Below are 13,460 nucleotides of genomic sequence, written 5' to 3' on the forward strand. Positions count from 1 at the left end.
CCCTTTGGCAAATTACATCCATTACACTGTCACAGCCACCAAAACTAAAACCTTTGGTCGCCCTAAAGGGGGCCTGGCAGTCTACATTTCGGCAGAGTTAAAAATCGAGAGCGAACAAATGGCAGCGGTAGGACCAAACATTCAAATGATCGAACTGACATTGGGGCCTGCTAGCAGAACAAAAACTGTCCTCCTGATGAACACTTACGCACACCCCACGGCCAGAAAAAAACTAGCCCACAACAAAGAACTAATTACTATCATCACAAATATCCGAAGTACCTTCCCCTTGTGGGAGTTGATACTCACTGGGGATTTTAACTCAAATTTAATTCATACTCCGGATGATGACGAATTTCTAGAATCTGTCAATACAACTTGGTCTGTTCCACACCAATACCAGCCAACGAGACCAAAAGTCGACCGCGCAGGCCAAGGGCTCGTAAATGCCCTAGAGTTTCTCGGGCTAAAAGTGATGAATGGTCGGACTCCTGACGACTTCCCCCCTAAGTTTACATTCCACAGTGGAAAATCAAGATCAAGATTGGACTATACAGCAATCTCAGTTTCACTGCTACCAAACTTCTCCCACTTTTCAATAGAATTTACAACTAAGAGCGACCACTCATATCAGCTGATCCATTTTAGGCTACAAATTAGCAAAAATCAGGTAAACGCAACAGTAGTAGGCAACATACACACAGTTGACTTAAAACGCCTAAAATGGTCACACAATTCAAGTGAAACCCTCCAGTCAAAAATAAAAGTAAAGCTAACTACAAGTAAAGCCGGGGCCCAGAATAAAATACAAGCGTGGGAAAACTTCACTGCGGATCTAACAACATTAATGCCGCCTGGAAAAAAAAAGAGAAACAATGTCAGCCAAACAAACGCCCGGGGAAAAACATCAACAGCACGGCTGCGAATTTTGAAACGTAGCCTTAAAAAATCCATAAGGATGTTAAAAAGAACAGCCCCCCGATACAGTTGCATGGGCTAGGGCAAGGCTGCTCAGAAAAAGCTACAAGAAAGCCCTCTGGGACGAGAAAAGAAAAAGCAACGACAAATTCTGGGCAGAACTCCTCTGCAGCTCAAAGAAAACCAACTCAAAACAGTTTTGGATAATTATAAGCAAAAGCTTTATCCTCAAATATACAAGAATCAGAGTGGGCGGAATTTTTAACCATGAGGTTTTCAGAAACATTCTACCAAGAAAGAAGTAAAAGAAACTCCTACGATTCAGTAGTGGGAAAAGGTAAACCCAAAGGGGCCATAGATACTACTCGCCCAGAAGACGCCCTTACTCCACAAAAAAAAGACCAGACAGATGTCGAAATAAACCCTATAGAGGGAAACACCTCTTTGACACCACCAACGAACTACATGTCCCCGTCAAGTGAAGGAGTCATACGTATAATCAAGAAAGGCAGAAACGATGGTGCGCCAGGCCCCAACTGCATCCCCCAAGCAGTTTTCAAACATGACAGCTCGTTTTGGGGTAATTACCTCTCTAATCTTTACCAAGAAATAGAGAATATAAATACAGTACCAGAAAATTGGAAAGGTTCGATTCTGACTCAAATATTTAAAGGAGGTGACAGAGCAAATCCAGCTCACTACAGGCTGATAGCCCTGCTGGACATAGAGGCGAAATACTACGCCACCCAGGTGCTAGAAGATCTTAAGGCATGGTCTGACAATCTTAACCTCATCCCGGACAACCAGACGGGCTTCAGGCAAGGCCTAGGGACGATGACAAACATCTTAGGTCTATCACTAATTACGAACAAATACAAGCAGAGGAAATCACCTCTGCTTTGTAGACCTAAAAGCAGCCTTTGATAGTGTTGATCGTCATCTCCTGTGGAAAAAGCTGCGAACCTGGGACATCCCTGATAGGATACTAAAAGGTATATTGCTACTTTACTCAAATACCTGGCTAAGGATCAAGATAGGTGATGGGTCCAGGCTATCGAGGAAACTGCCTACCACTAGAGGCTTAAAACAAGGGTGCGTCCTGGCCCCACACCTTTTCAATTTGTTTCTATCAGACCTCTCTCAAAGGCTGGACAGTATTAACTCCCATCCACCAAAACTGGGTGAACTGAAGCTCTCGCATCTTTCATACGCGGACGACGTGGTGTTAATGAGCCAAACAAAGATCGGTCTACAAAGAAGTCTTAATGAAATGTCATCTTATATCACAGAAAATAAACTTGAAATAAACACATGCAAAACTAAAACTATGGTGATTGGCAGCAAAAAGCAAAGAAAACAGGCAATTTGGCTTAATGGAACTCAGCTAAAGGAGGTAAAAAAATACAAATACCTTGGCCTCTACATTGACAACTCTAAAAACCTCACTGAGCAAAAAAAGTATATGTCACAAAGAACAAGTGCCCTAACATTTGCCTTCAGTCTACTGGCTAAAAAGCTGAAGGGTCCCTCCTATAAACCCTTGCTTGCTGTAATGAAGGCAAAAATCCTGCCAACTCTAGCATATGCCAGCGCTGCCTTCCACGGTGAGGATGGAGAGCTCATAAATAAACTAACAGCTTCCATCTACAAAAAAGTGTTCTAAATACAAAGGTCAGGCTCTCCAGCCCAGGTCCGCCTTGAATTTGGTCTAATAAATGAAGAAGTAGGAAGAATGTACACAACTGTGAAAACCTGGTACTGCCTGAAACTAAATGCAGCCACATCAAAAATCAACAAAGCCCTTTGGTGTGAATTAACCCCTTCAGTGCTAAGGCAATATTACTATTATTATCTAATTTCCGTTGAAATGAATGGTAAGTGCATGACGAGCTACCCTTGTTATTAGCATCCAAGAGGTTAAATGAGGATAAAACTTCTCCTTAATCAATACCTCTGCAAATCCCTCTCCACTACAGGCATAATGGAATTATGGAACGAAAACGTGCGTACCAATCTTTTAAGCAAGCTGTAAATAAGGCGTCAAAAATACATTCATCTCTATTGGATAAAAATACTTTTAGATCAAGTTCGCACGCCTGGATGGTGTTAAACCACTATAAGTCTCTGGCACCGGCGGCATACCTGAGCCAAACATTTTCACTTAATGTAAAAATGCAACTTATGACACTACGTTTTGGATCTTTTCCATCTTTGGCTGACCAGCCCGCCTGGTTGCATACAGGCACCAAATCATGCTGGCTGTGCAACTTCTACAAAGAAGATTTTATCCATGTAATCTGCACATGCAAGAAACTACAGGAGGTGTGAGTGATCTTAAAAAAATGTTTCAATGAGAGGGGTGTTAGATCTTGCAGAGCTGCAATAATGGCGTGCCTAAACCCCTCCGATCCCCCATTGAACGGCAGACTGATTAAATTTCTCAAAGCGTTTACAAAGCTGTGCTAAAAGGTTTGGAAGCATGGCCAAATGAGGGTTAGCTCATGGCACAGACTTTTTCTTTTTTGTTGTTTTTACTACTAATAATGGACATTTTAGATACCCCATGTAGAGAGAAAGTGATTGTATATCTAAATTCCTGTCTTTTTTTTTTAACCTTGTGTATAATACTGTTTTTTTATTCGCTTTTTGTTTCTTGTTTTAAAATTGTAATGGTTTTAATTAACTAAACAATATACATTACTTATCCTTGCAGGTGGAGTGATACCCCCTAGAGAACTTCTTGGCAGATTGTTAGGACTACGTTGGACACTTATAAGATGTTTGACCCACTCGTCACCCAAGCCTAATACCCTAGCTGTTATAGATTGCTTTATGTCCCAGTTTTTTCTCTCCACAACCAAATTTCCCTCAGGATGGAATGGACTAGTGTACCGTAATGCCACGCCCAATTTTGCCATGGCCTCCTTTTAAGCTCAAGAGCTAAACGCAGGACCCTGGTCAGAATGTAGCGTGCCAACTGCATATGTGCCGATAAAGACTCCAAAATCGTTTTTAACAGTTTGAGCATCAGCCGAGCGCTGAGGTCACATCCAAATGAATCTTGAACACGAATCCACTGCGACCATGATATATTTATAGTTACCATCCCTCTGTAAGAGACCACAGTGGTCCAGGTAAACTCAAGCTAATGGTTTATCTGAAATTAACAGGGGCGTCTGCGCAGTACGTTTCACTGTAGAGACTTTCATTTTTTGGCAGATTTCGCATTCCAAAACATAGTTTCTGGTCTGTTTCCTCATGCGCGGCCACCAGTATCTCTGTTTTAATAATGATACTGTGGCGGAAACACCTGCATGTGCAGAAGCAAGCCCTTCATGTGCTGCTAAGATTAGTCCTAATCTATGTTCCATGTTTGGAATTATTCTATTCGCCACTCCAGGAATTCGAGCAAACAGAACATTATTTGCATCAGTTATGTATAAGAATTTGAGTGGAACCCCTTTTGGTAATGTTTTACCACTGTCTTTGCTTGAAGCATTCACATAAATATCACTGTCTATTTTTGTTTTTGAACGAGTGATTGCAGCTACGGAAGCTGTTTGCACAGCTGACTTCGTGGCTTCATCAGCCAATGAATTCCTTTCAACGTGAACGCCATCGCGTTTATGACTCAGTGTTTTGTAGTCCCTGTCGTAACTGAACAACTTTTTCCCAAAGCAGTTTATGCTTGATTGTGCCACCTTTTGCATCATTGTAACCGTTTTGAATCCAGTTCTGCAAGAAAATATTGTAAGATTGAATGCATTAACACAAATCTCACACCATGAGTGTGGGGAATTCACGATCCGTATTCTCAAGCGCCATCTTGAATGCTTGTAGTTCAGCTTGCTGAGCTGTACAATATCCTAGAGATTGTGTTTTAGTGACCATTGGTCGAAATTTGCCATCGTGCCAACGACCTTTAAAAATTGCGCACGTCGCACTATAGGCTTGTTTACCCCTGTAGCGGGTTGAGCTGATCCATCAGTATAAATTATACATTCATACTGATCTAGAGGTAGAATTTCAGTAGGCAGAGGACATTCTTGTTCGTATTGTATAAATGTCTGTGTTTTCAAATAAGGATCAAAAACTTATTCAACGTCTGTTGCAGCAAGAAAATCAACCCATTGTATCCATCTTGGATGTAAAGCTTTAGCATTTGGAATGCTCGCTTTTGTCACTGCCTCTAAGCCAAGTACAGGTATAATGACCACAATGCACTTACCCTGCGAGAGGGCTCTCTCTTTTGCTACTGTAGTTTGAACCTCTGTCAGAATTCTTTCTATTGAAGAAAACTTCATTTCCGCTTGTGTGTACAAATGTGATTTGTAAGCTATTGGTACTTTTTCAACTTTGTTAAAAGTTAAGTATGTGAATCCGCATTGTCACTAAGTTGCGTACGTTTACGAGTGTTTGCAAATGTTTTGTTGCTAACATGTCTGTTTGTAATGAAAGCAAAATTTATGTGTGTTTTTGTGTCCAATTAACTGTTTTAAAATCAGGTTTGATTAATTCCTAGAGAGGTTTAACCCTTTCTGTGTAGTTTAGAATGTATGTTCTTCCGAAATTCAGGAAACCTAGAATTGACTGTAAGTTTTTCAGCATTTTTTGGAAGTTGGAGCAGCATACATTTCTCTACAAAGTTTGCTGCCAGGCTTTGCCTTCACTTGAAAGTTCATATCCTAGAAAGAGGACGTTTAAATGGGCAATTCTAGATTTTTTTAAATAGAATTTGTACCCTTCCAAGGCAAATCCCAATGTAATTGTATTCACCTTATTCAAGTGCCTATCCAAGTCATTGTCTGTTAGATAGATGTAATCGACATATGATAATGCTTCATCATCATAAGTTTGTAGTAACTGTTACCTTTGCTGAGAATAACCCCGGACTATTCTTGAATCCCTGAGGGAGACGACAGAAGTGATGCTTGTGTCCTCGAGAAAGCGGTCAAATACCTACTTTCTGGTGCAATGTTTTGACAGAAGAAACTGTTAGAAATATATAATGTGGTTTTATACTTTTTACACACAATGTTATTCATTAATGCTGCCCTGTGTGAATTTTGCACTGCAAAAGTTTTGCAACAAGAGACTTTTTCAGGACTTTCAGACAGTTGTGGTTTAATTGTATAATTCTATTAAATTGTGTATATTATTAAATAATTCATCATCCGACATTGCTTCAATGTCAGGGTCAGGTGTATAGCCGGCTAAAGCCGCCCATGTTGCTCCTGGTCTACCTAGTGGACTGAGCATGGTAATGTGATTTAAATGTTTTAGGACGCCTTTAAACTAGAGATCATGCTCCTGGTATCTGAGTGGAATTTCTATATCCTCAAAAGGAATATACTCATCCGGTGGTTCATCTTCTTTGTAGAAGTGAAACACATGTGTTACTGGATTTGCTTCGGGGAAGATTATCTATGAGTAGAATACCTCTGTCTGGTGATATTTGTGTGCCTCTATCACAAAAACTGCCCTACCACTTCCTACTGATAGGCCATTTTTTATATGTTTTATCGTGATGGCTTTCGTTAAATTTGGAGGAATGATTATAGCATTCTCCTCGGTTGCTTGGAAACCTGTTAGGTTGAAAGCTGGTACAGCGTTTTCAACCACAGCTCCACTGGCCCTGGGAAGTACTTAGTCGGCCATTTTTTTGACTGAAATTTTGCAATGCAAGTTTCAAGGAAACCAAGATAAGGTGCACAATATTTTGTAACACTATATTCTTCAACGTTGAACAAACCAAAAACTAATGCATAGGATTTTTGTCCTACTCAGCTATGGCAGATATTATCCTTTTACCCACTCCGATACGTCTATTGGAGTATTACGGAAAAAGGGGTCTCTGAGAAAAGCACGACTTAGTTACTTTAGTATCTAGCGTTAAAGTAGTGCCTTACCAAACATTGGGCGCCATGTAGTGTAGTTCCTATATTCCCAATAGGCTCTGCGCATTGGAATAATATATCCTATAGCTATGACGTAGGACTTAGGTCAGTAGGTCTCTATCGAATATACTGAACTTAATTGTGAGTGCCACCTAGCTCAGAGGTCACTAGAAACGTTCTCAAATTCACAAGAAGGGATTAGTTTCTGACAACGGCATAAACATGACAACTTTGTTTCCCTACGACTGGAATAACTATCTTCAGAGTCAAATTGTAGATGGATTGGAAATGTGTTGCAGGCAGACAAATATATCGGGCCCCCTAATATGGCTTGGGAGGAGCATGCATGGCTCCCCTTACCTGCCTCCAGCAACCATTACCACTGGCATCCTACATGCCCCCACACCTTCATTTATCACCTCCTCGCAGTAGGTGGTAAATGCAAGCATTAATCCACATAGAATAAGTAATTACTCACGTAATTTTCTTTGCTGAATTTGGAAATCCCAGGTTCCTTTAATTTTTTCCTGTTTCATGATAATTAACTCATAAGAGCATAGCAGTGGCAGAATGTTACCATACAGTACTTGTGTTCACATGTACAGTGTTTGAATCCTTCCATTACCATGCAACTCATATTGTGAGACTCATCAGTGTGTTGCTTTACACGCTCTGCACCCATCACCTCAAATAATTCATTTTAGATTGTAGTGCGTCTTCCATGACGTAGCTTTTATACACTGCTCTGAAGTGGCATGGCTACTTTAAATGTGACAGCATAGGTTTGTGTATTTTATTAAATACCAGTGTGGCAAACATGATTTCATTTTTGCCAGACATTTGAACAAACTACCACAATTGCCTCTTATACAAGCTGGCAAGGTGGGCAGCAACAATAGACCTCAAATTCTATTAATCTTGAGTACATTTCTGTACGGTGTCCCAGCTGTAGTTCAGGGCCTGCATTTTAGTGTCCAGAGTTCACTACCAGGTGCTTTTTTGGCCTCATGTCAGATGTTCCTGTATTGTACATAGTCTTTATGGTCCAAAATCGGATTCTGGTCTTCGACTTGGCACTCAGAATTTCCATCATTCTGTCAGTAGTTGCCTTGAGGTATTGACTGCTGTCATTTAAGCATGTCTCCTGCAGAGTCCCTGGAAGCCCATCCTGCTTAGAAGATTTAGTGGTTCTTGCTTCTCTTTCCGTGACAAATGCTTTTTATTTGGAGCAAGGTTATTCGACTTGTGCCCAATCTAGGGGCCTCATTTCTGAGGCTGTGCGTCACTTTTACGCTGCCGGTGCGTCACTTTTTGTGAAGCACCAGTGGCGTAAAAAATGCGCCTTGTTGCGGCATATTTACAAAGTCACACATCTAGGTAGATGCGTCACTTTGTAAACCCCTGCGCCTCATTATACCTGCGCCAGGTATAATGTGTGCAAGGGGGGCCTATTGATGCAAGGAAGGGTCGTAGAAGTGACGCAGTGAAATCTATGAGATTTCACTGCTTCACTTTTAGGACGCCGTTGCGTCAAAATCTTGCGCCTGCCTCACAGCAGGCGTAAGACTGACGCAGGCCCTGGACGAATTGCTGTAGTTGCGTCACTTTTGTGACACACTCCAGCAATGCCTCACTTTTGCGCTTACAGATACCTCAGAAATACTGACATATCTGTAACTCCTTGCGACATGATGCATCATACATTAAATATGACGCATCAGGAATGTCGCAAGGAGTGCGCACTGAGAAGTGACGCATTGCTGTTTTCACACAGCGATGCGTCATTTCTCATAATTGTGGCCCTAGAGGAGCAGTGAATTGCGTTTCGTCTGGTCTCTTCCCTTTGACCTGTCTGGCTTGGGTGACCCTCCCAGTAGACTTAGCTCCCACCAGAATAGTTCTCCAAGTCACTCCCACCAGAATAGTTCTCCAAGTCACTGAAAAAAAAATACCCTTTGACCACTTCAAGTCGGCAGTTCTCCGAGGGGAAAAATTGAAACGTAGCTTATGTTAAAACTCTTGTGATAAAATTGATTCTCGTAACTAAGTAAATAGACAACGTTAGTTGAACTACTTATCAGTGACCCACTGCTAAATGCAGATCCCAACTCCTAATAAATGGACTAACTAATTTGACTGTAGGATTTGTATGGTTGTATGCATTAATTAAATATTTATTTTACAAATTCCTTGTTACTTTTGATTTGTGATGGTAGTGAAAAGACTTCATTAAATGTCAGCTTCCAAGCATCTTTTTTGTCGTGTTGAATTACCCAATACAATGATAACTAAATTGATTATTTTAAAAACTGAATTAACAGTATAGAGGTAGCTTTGACAAATGTAATAATTTTGTATTTGCAGTTCCATTTAACAGTTAGCCACTCGAGCTTGGTATTCCTTGGCCTTGCATTGCCCTACGTACTATCGCCACCACTGATTGGATTAATATGCGACAAAAAACCTGTAAGTATGACATATTCTTATTCTGTAGGAAAACATTATCAAGCGTCTAAATGTTGAATTGAAGAAACAAATTGATTTTTGGTTGTCATTCGTAGGTTACTAGGGATCACCATTGCAAGAACCTTGCGATTCTGGCACCCAGCAGAGTGGGGAGATAGGGACATATGTGCACCATCACTTGACAGAAGATAAGCAAGAACTAGTGTGGTAAATTTTAATTACCTATACGGAATTTATGCGGTAAAGTTCAATAAGAATAACTCAGTCAAAATAAGAAGGCAGAGTCCGTGGTATCTGAGGTTTAAAGTGGGGTTTATTCCTTAAAAAGGAATTGGTTCGAACCAATGGTAGCATGACCCATCGCCACGAGGGTTCAGGGTTGGAATTGCAATGGACATGTACAATGATTTATTAACAAGGAATCGTATATATAGTCATTTCATACAGTAACATTGAATGCAGAAGGCGTAACAGCTGAGAGAAACGAGATAAGAGCAGAAATACGTAACAGGAGGCGTGCACTAGGGCGTACACAGAGGTGTGTGCTAGAAACGTCACAGAAAGGTGTCATAAGTGGGTGGATCCCTAGAAGGATCCTGCAGAGTCAGCAAGAACATGTGGCAGAGATGCGCGCGCAGCAGCATGACGTATGATTGACGTGGAACTGGAGGGTGAAGGGGACTTGACATTTAGCCCTACATGTGGAGACAGAAGTCTGGAGTGTCAGAACAACCTAATCCCAAATCATATCTAATATCTTGTGTTTGAGGAACTGTATTATCTAGAAGGAAAGGTCTCTTGGGCAGAGGCTATTCTATACTGACTGTTAATGCGTGTATATGCAACTGCGTGTCTACGTGTAAAGCAAGGGGGCCATGGGCCTACCATGGTAACGGAGGCTATGAATTACTTGCATGGAGACAGAAAGGCCGGGCCCTTTACTCTGCAGCTGGGAAGGATGTTTACCTAAACTACTAGACAGGAATGTATTTTTCGAGGAGCGGAGCAGATAACTTGAAGGCTGAATACGGTCTTGGCAGGCCGGCGGGCTGAGCCAGGCACCGCTAGCCGCGCAGGGAGTGAGTGAAAGGTCATGGATACAGATGCAGGTTCAGGCTGCAGCTTCCAGAGGCAGAAGGCAGGAGAAAGCTTGAATGGCAGAAAACAAGGCCCAACTCGCCAGGGCCAGAAAAACGTGAAAGTGCACCACGTAAAGACGTTGGCAAGGCACACTTAGGAACTGAATATCGGACCCATTCATGGTGGATCTGAAAGAGGACATATTAACGTTGGACGCAAATGTATTTGCGTCTTCATAGCTGGTTGTGGAGGGAACTTACATGTACTAGAAGCAGGTACATGGAGCCGTTGGGGTCTACGATAGGGGACACAATTGACCATAAAAATTCATATTACCTCATTAGTCGCCAAACATTTTAGGGTACCCTCGTAGATAGCAGTGGAGTCATTTAGGGTGTCACCGTGAGTTGCAGGTGTGACTCCTCTGCTTTCTCTTGCAATCTCTTGCATCTGCCTTTTATGTCCTACAGTGGAATTATAAAAGGCCGTTAAACAAGTAGTTTGTTGTGAGTGGATTAGAAATAATACTTGTATATAAACCTTAAAGCAAGGTGAAAAGAATTAAAAACACTAAAATACAGAACACTGAATTTAATCCAGATAAAACCGGGGAAAAACAATCCAGGGCGAAATAATGCCTGTGTGTCTGAACAATCTATTGAGAGTGTGACCCTCATTTGTTCAGGTCTCTTTCTGTAAAAGTATGCAGTTCCTTATCTTGCCTTTTTAAAATATATTACAGTCATTGAAATTAAAATGGTAAAGTTTGAATGTAATATCAGTGCTGAATGACTTTCTGCACAGCTTTGAAATATTGACAAGAATAGGTAAAGAGTCCCACAGTGATAACTACTGCAATCAGCATATTTTATTTTTTTGCAGAGTTTTATATAGCGTGAACTTGACCCGAATCGGGTATCAGAGCACTTTACATAGCACCAGTTACGTTACATTAGGGGCCAAATGTAGGTAATTCATATTTACCGACTCCTAAATACCGAATTTTACCGATTCGGTATTTAAGAGTCGGTAAATATGAAGGGGGGAGATGTAGGTATTACAGATTCTGTAAATACCGAATCGTTAAGATTCGGTATTTACCGAATCTGTAAATACCGAATCGGTATTGCCCATTGATTCCTATGGGCCTTAAAGCCCATAGGAATCAATGGGCAATACCGATTCTGTAATTACAGAATCGGTAAATACCGAATTTTGCAAGGGTGCAGGGGGTGTCACTTTGACACCCTCTGGCACCCCAAAAATAGGCATGTGCGCCATGTGGCACACAGACATGCCCTAAGGGCATGTCTGTCTGTCACATGGCTAGGTGTGCATGCACACATGTGCATGCACACCTGAATTCGGTATTTTAACACCCAATTGGATTGGGTGGAAAAATACCGAATTTGTAGGGCCTTTGGGACTCAGAAGAGTCCCACCTACATCTGGGAATTACCGAATTGGTAAAAATACCGATTCGGTATTTTACAGATTCTGTAAATTTACCGATTCGGTAAATTTACAGAATCTGTAAAATCTGGCCCCCTACATCTCAAGATGCCAAATACCGGTCGGAAACGGCCGAATTCGGCCGTTTCCGACCAGTATTTGCCACCTACATCGGGCCCTGAGACACACATTCATTTTTGTTAGACATGGGTAGATTAAGTGATTTGCCCAGAATCACAGGATGTTTAGCGTCCTTACCGAGACTCGAACCCAGTTCCCCAGGTACGTCAAATACAATAAACAAAGGACATTTTAGGGTACATCGGAAGTAACCAAGGAGGATTGTTAAGGGTCATCTAAACCCAGACCCAAGATTTCGTTGTAATGCGAATTATGCCCCCTTTTGGATAAAGCACAAATATCTCTATTTTAAAAAGTGGTCCAAATCCGTTTAAAGCTGGCGTGCACTTGGCTATTGGGGTAAAGAGTAATATTCCGGAAATTGTCCGTGTGTAGCAGTGGAGGGGAATGTATAGATTGAGGGAAGTAGCATGGGGCCAGATGTACAAAGCTATTTTGAAGTCACCCGTGGCCCGATCTACATAGTCAAGAATTTTGTGACCGTAATAAAGCATTTTACGATGTACAAATCCCTAACTTGCGATTCGGTAACCTATTACCGAAGTGAAAATTGAATTTGGAATTGGATTTTAGGAAGGGGTGTGTGGAGGGCATCCCTTCTTAGCGAATCACAGTGGTATGTGTGAATGTTTTGTAGCTGAAATGTGGTTGCAAAGCATTCACATTTTACCACTTACAAGTTGGTGGTAACCCATTTGCAAATGGGAAGGGGGTCACAAAGGGACCACTTCCCCTTTAAGAATGTTTATAAAAACATTTTTTAAGAACAGGCAATGGTCCCACAGACCCCTGCCTACTCGTGAAAAATAAAAAGAAAACTTTTCATTTTTCTTTTTGAAATGCATCAAGTTTTACTTTAATGGAAAACAGGCTGCATTTAAAAAAAATGCTTCATGTAAAAGCAAACACAGAAATGGTGGTCCGTTGACCCCAGCAGGCCACCATCCATGGAGTTTTTGTGATTCCCAATAAGTCGCAAACCGACACCTACCTCATAAATGTTAATGAGGTAGCTCTAAGAGAGGCATCGTCCTTTTCAAAAATATATCGCAACTAATTGAACCCTTGATCCGGATGCTATCTAGGCTATCCGTTATAAATTCTTATGGCCTCAGGCATTATCCTGAGACAACATTAAAAGTGCCATTGTGTGCACATTATTCATCATAATTCTCTGACCACTACATGTGTACCCGGCTGGGTTACCTGTAAGTAAGTTTTTCATTTTCACTATGCATGGGTGAATACGAGATAATATTCAGATGTCCGTCATTGTCCTGTCCTGATGAGACCCATACCCCAAAGGGTCGAAACGCCGTCGACGCAACAAGGAATTGAACCTTTTAAAAAAGTGTCTACGATTGTGTAGAATCACTTTAATAATCAATTATTTTTTCCTTGGTCTTTTTCCTTTTTTTATGTATCCAATAAGAAACCACTGCGCCCCTATGTAACCTATGTTATGTGTATTGTTATTTGGGTTCACTGAAACACTTGTGACACTGT

At 41.2% G+C, this 13,460-nt stretch overlaps 1 protein-coding gene across 2 annotated transcripts in view; it reads left to right on the forward strand.

Moving 5' to 3' along the window:
• Nucleotides 1-13,460, forward strand: part of LOC147708819 (MFS-type transporter SLC18B1-like) — an 886,944-nt gene that overhangs the window by 377,919 nt on the left and 495,565 nt on the right. For both annotated transcript variants that reach the window (XM_086925398.1, XM_086925399.1), the window contains exon 8: nt 9,180-9,281. In XM_086925398.1, the coding sequence (XP_086781524.1) occupies nt 9,180-9,281 (102 nt within the window). The remainder of the gene's footprint in view (nt 1-9,179; nt 9,282-13,460) is intronic.

The sequence above is a fragment of the Lissotriton vulgaris genome, chromosome 6 (genome assembly GCF_964263255.1).
Source record: "Lissotriton vulgaris chromosome 6, aLisVul1.2, whole genome shotgun sequence".
Classification (NCBI taxonomy): Eukaryota; Metazoa; Chordata; class Amphibia; order Caudata; family Salamandridae; genus Lissotriton; species Lissotriton vulgaris.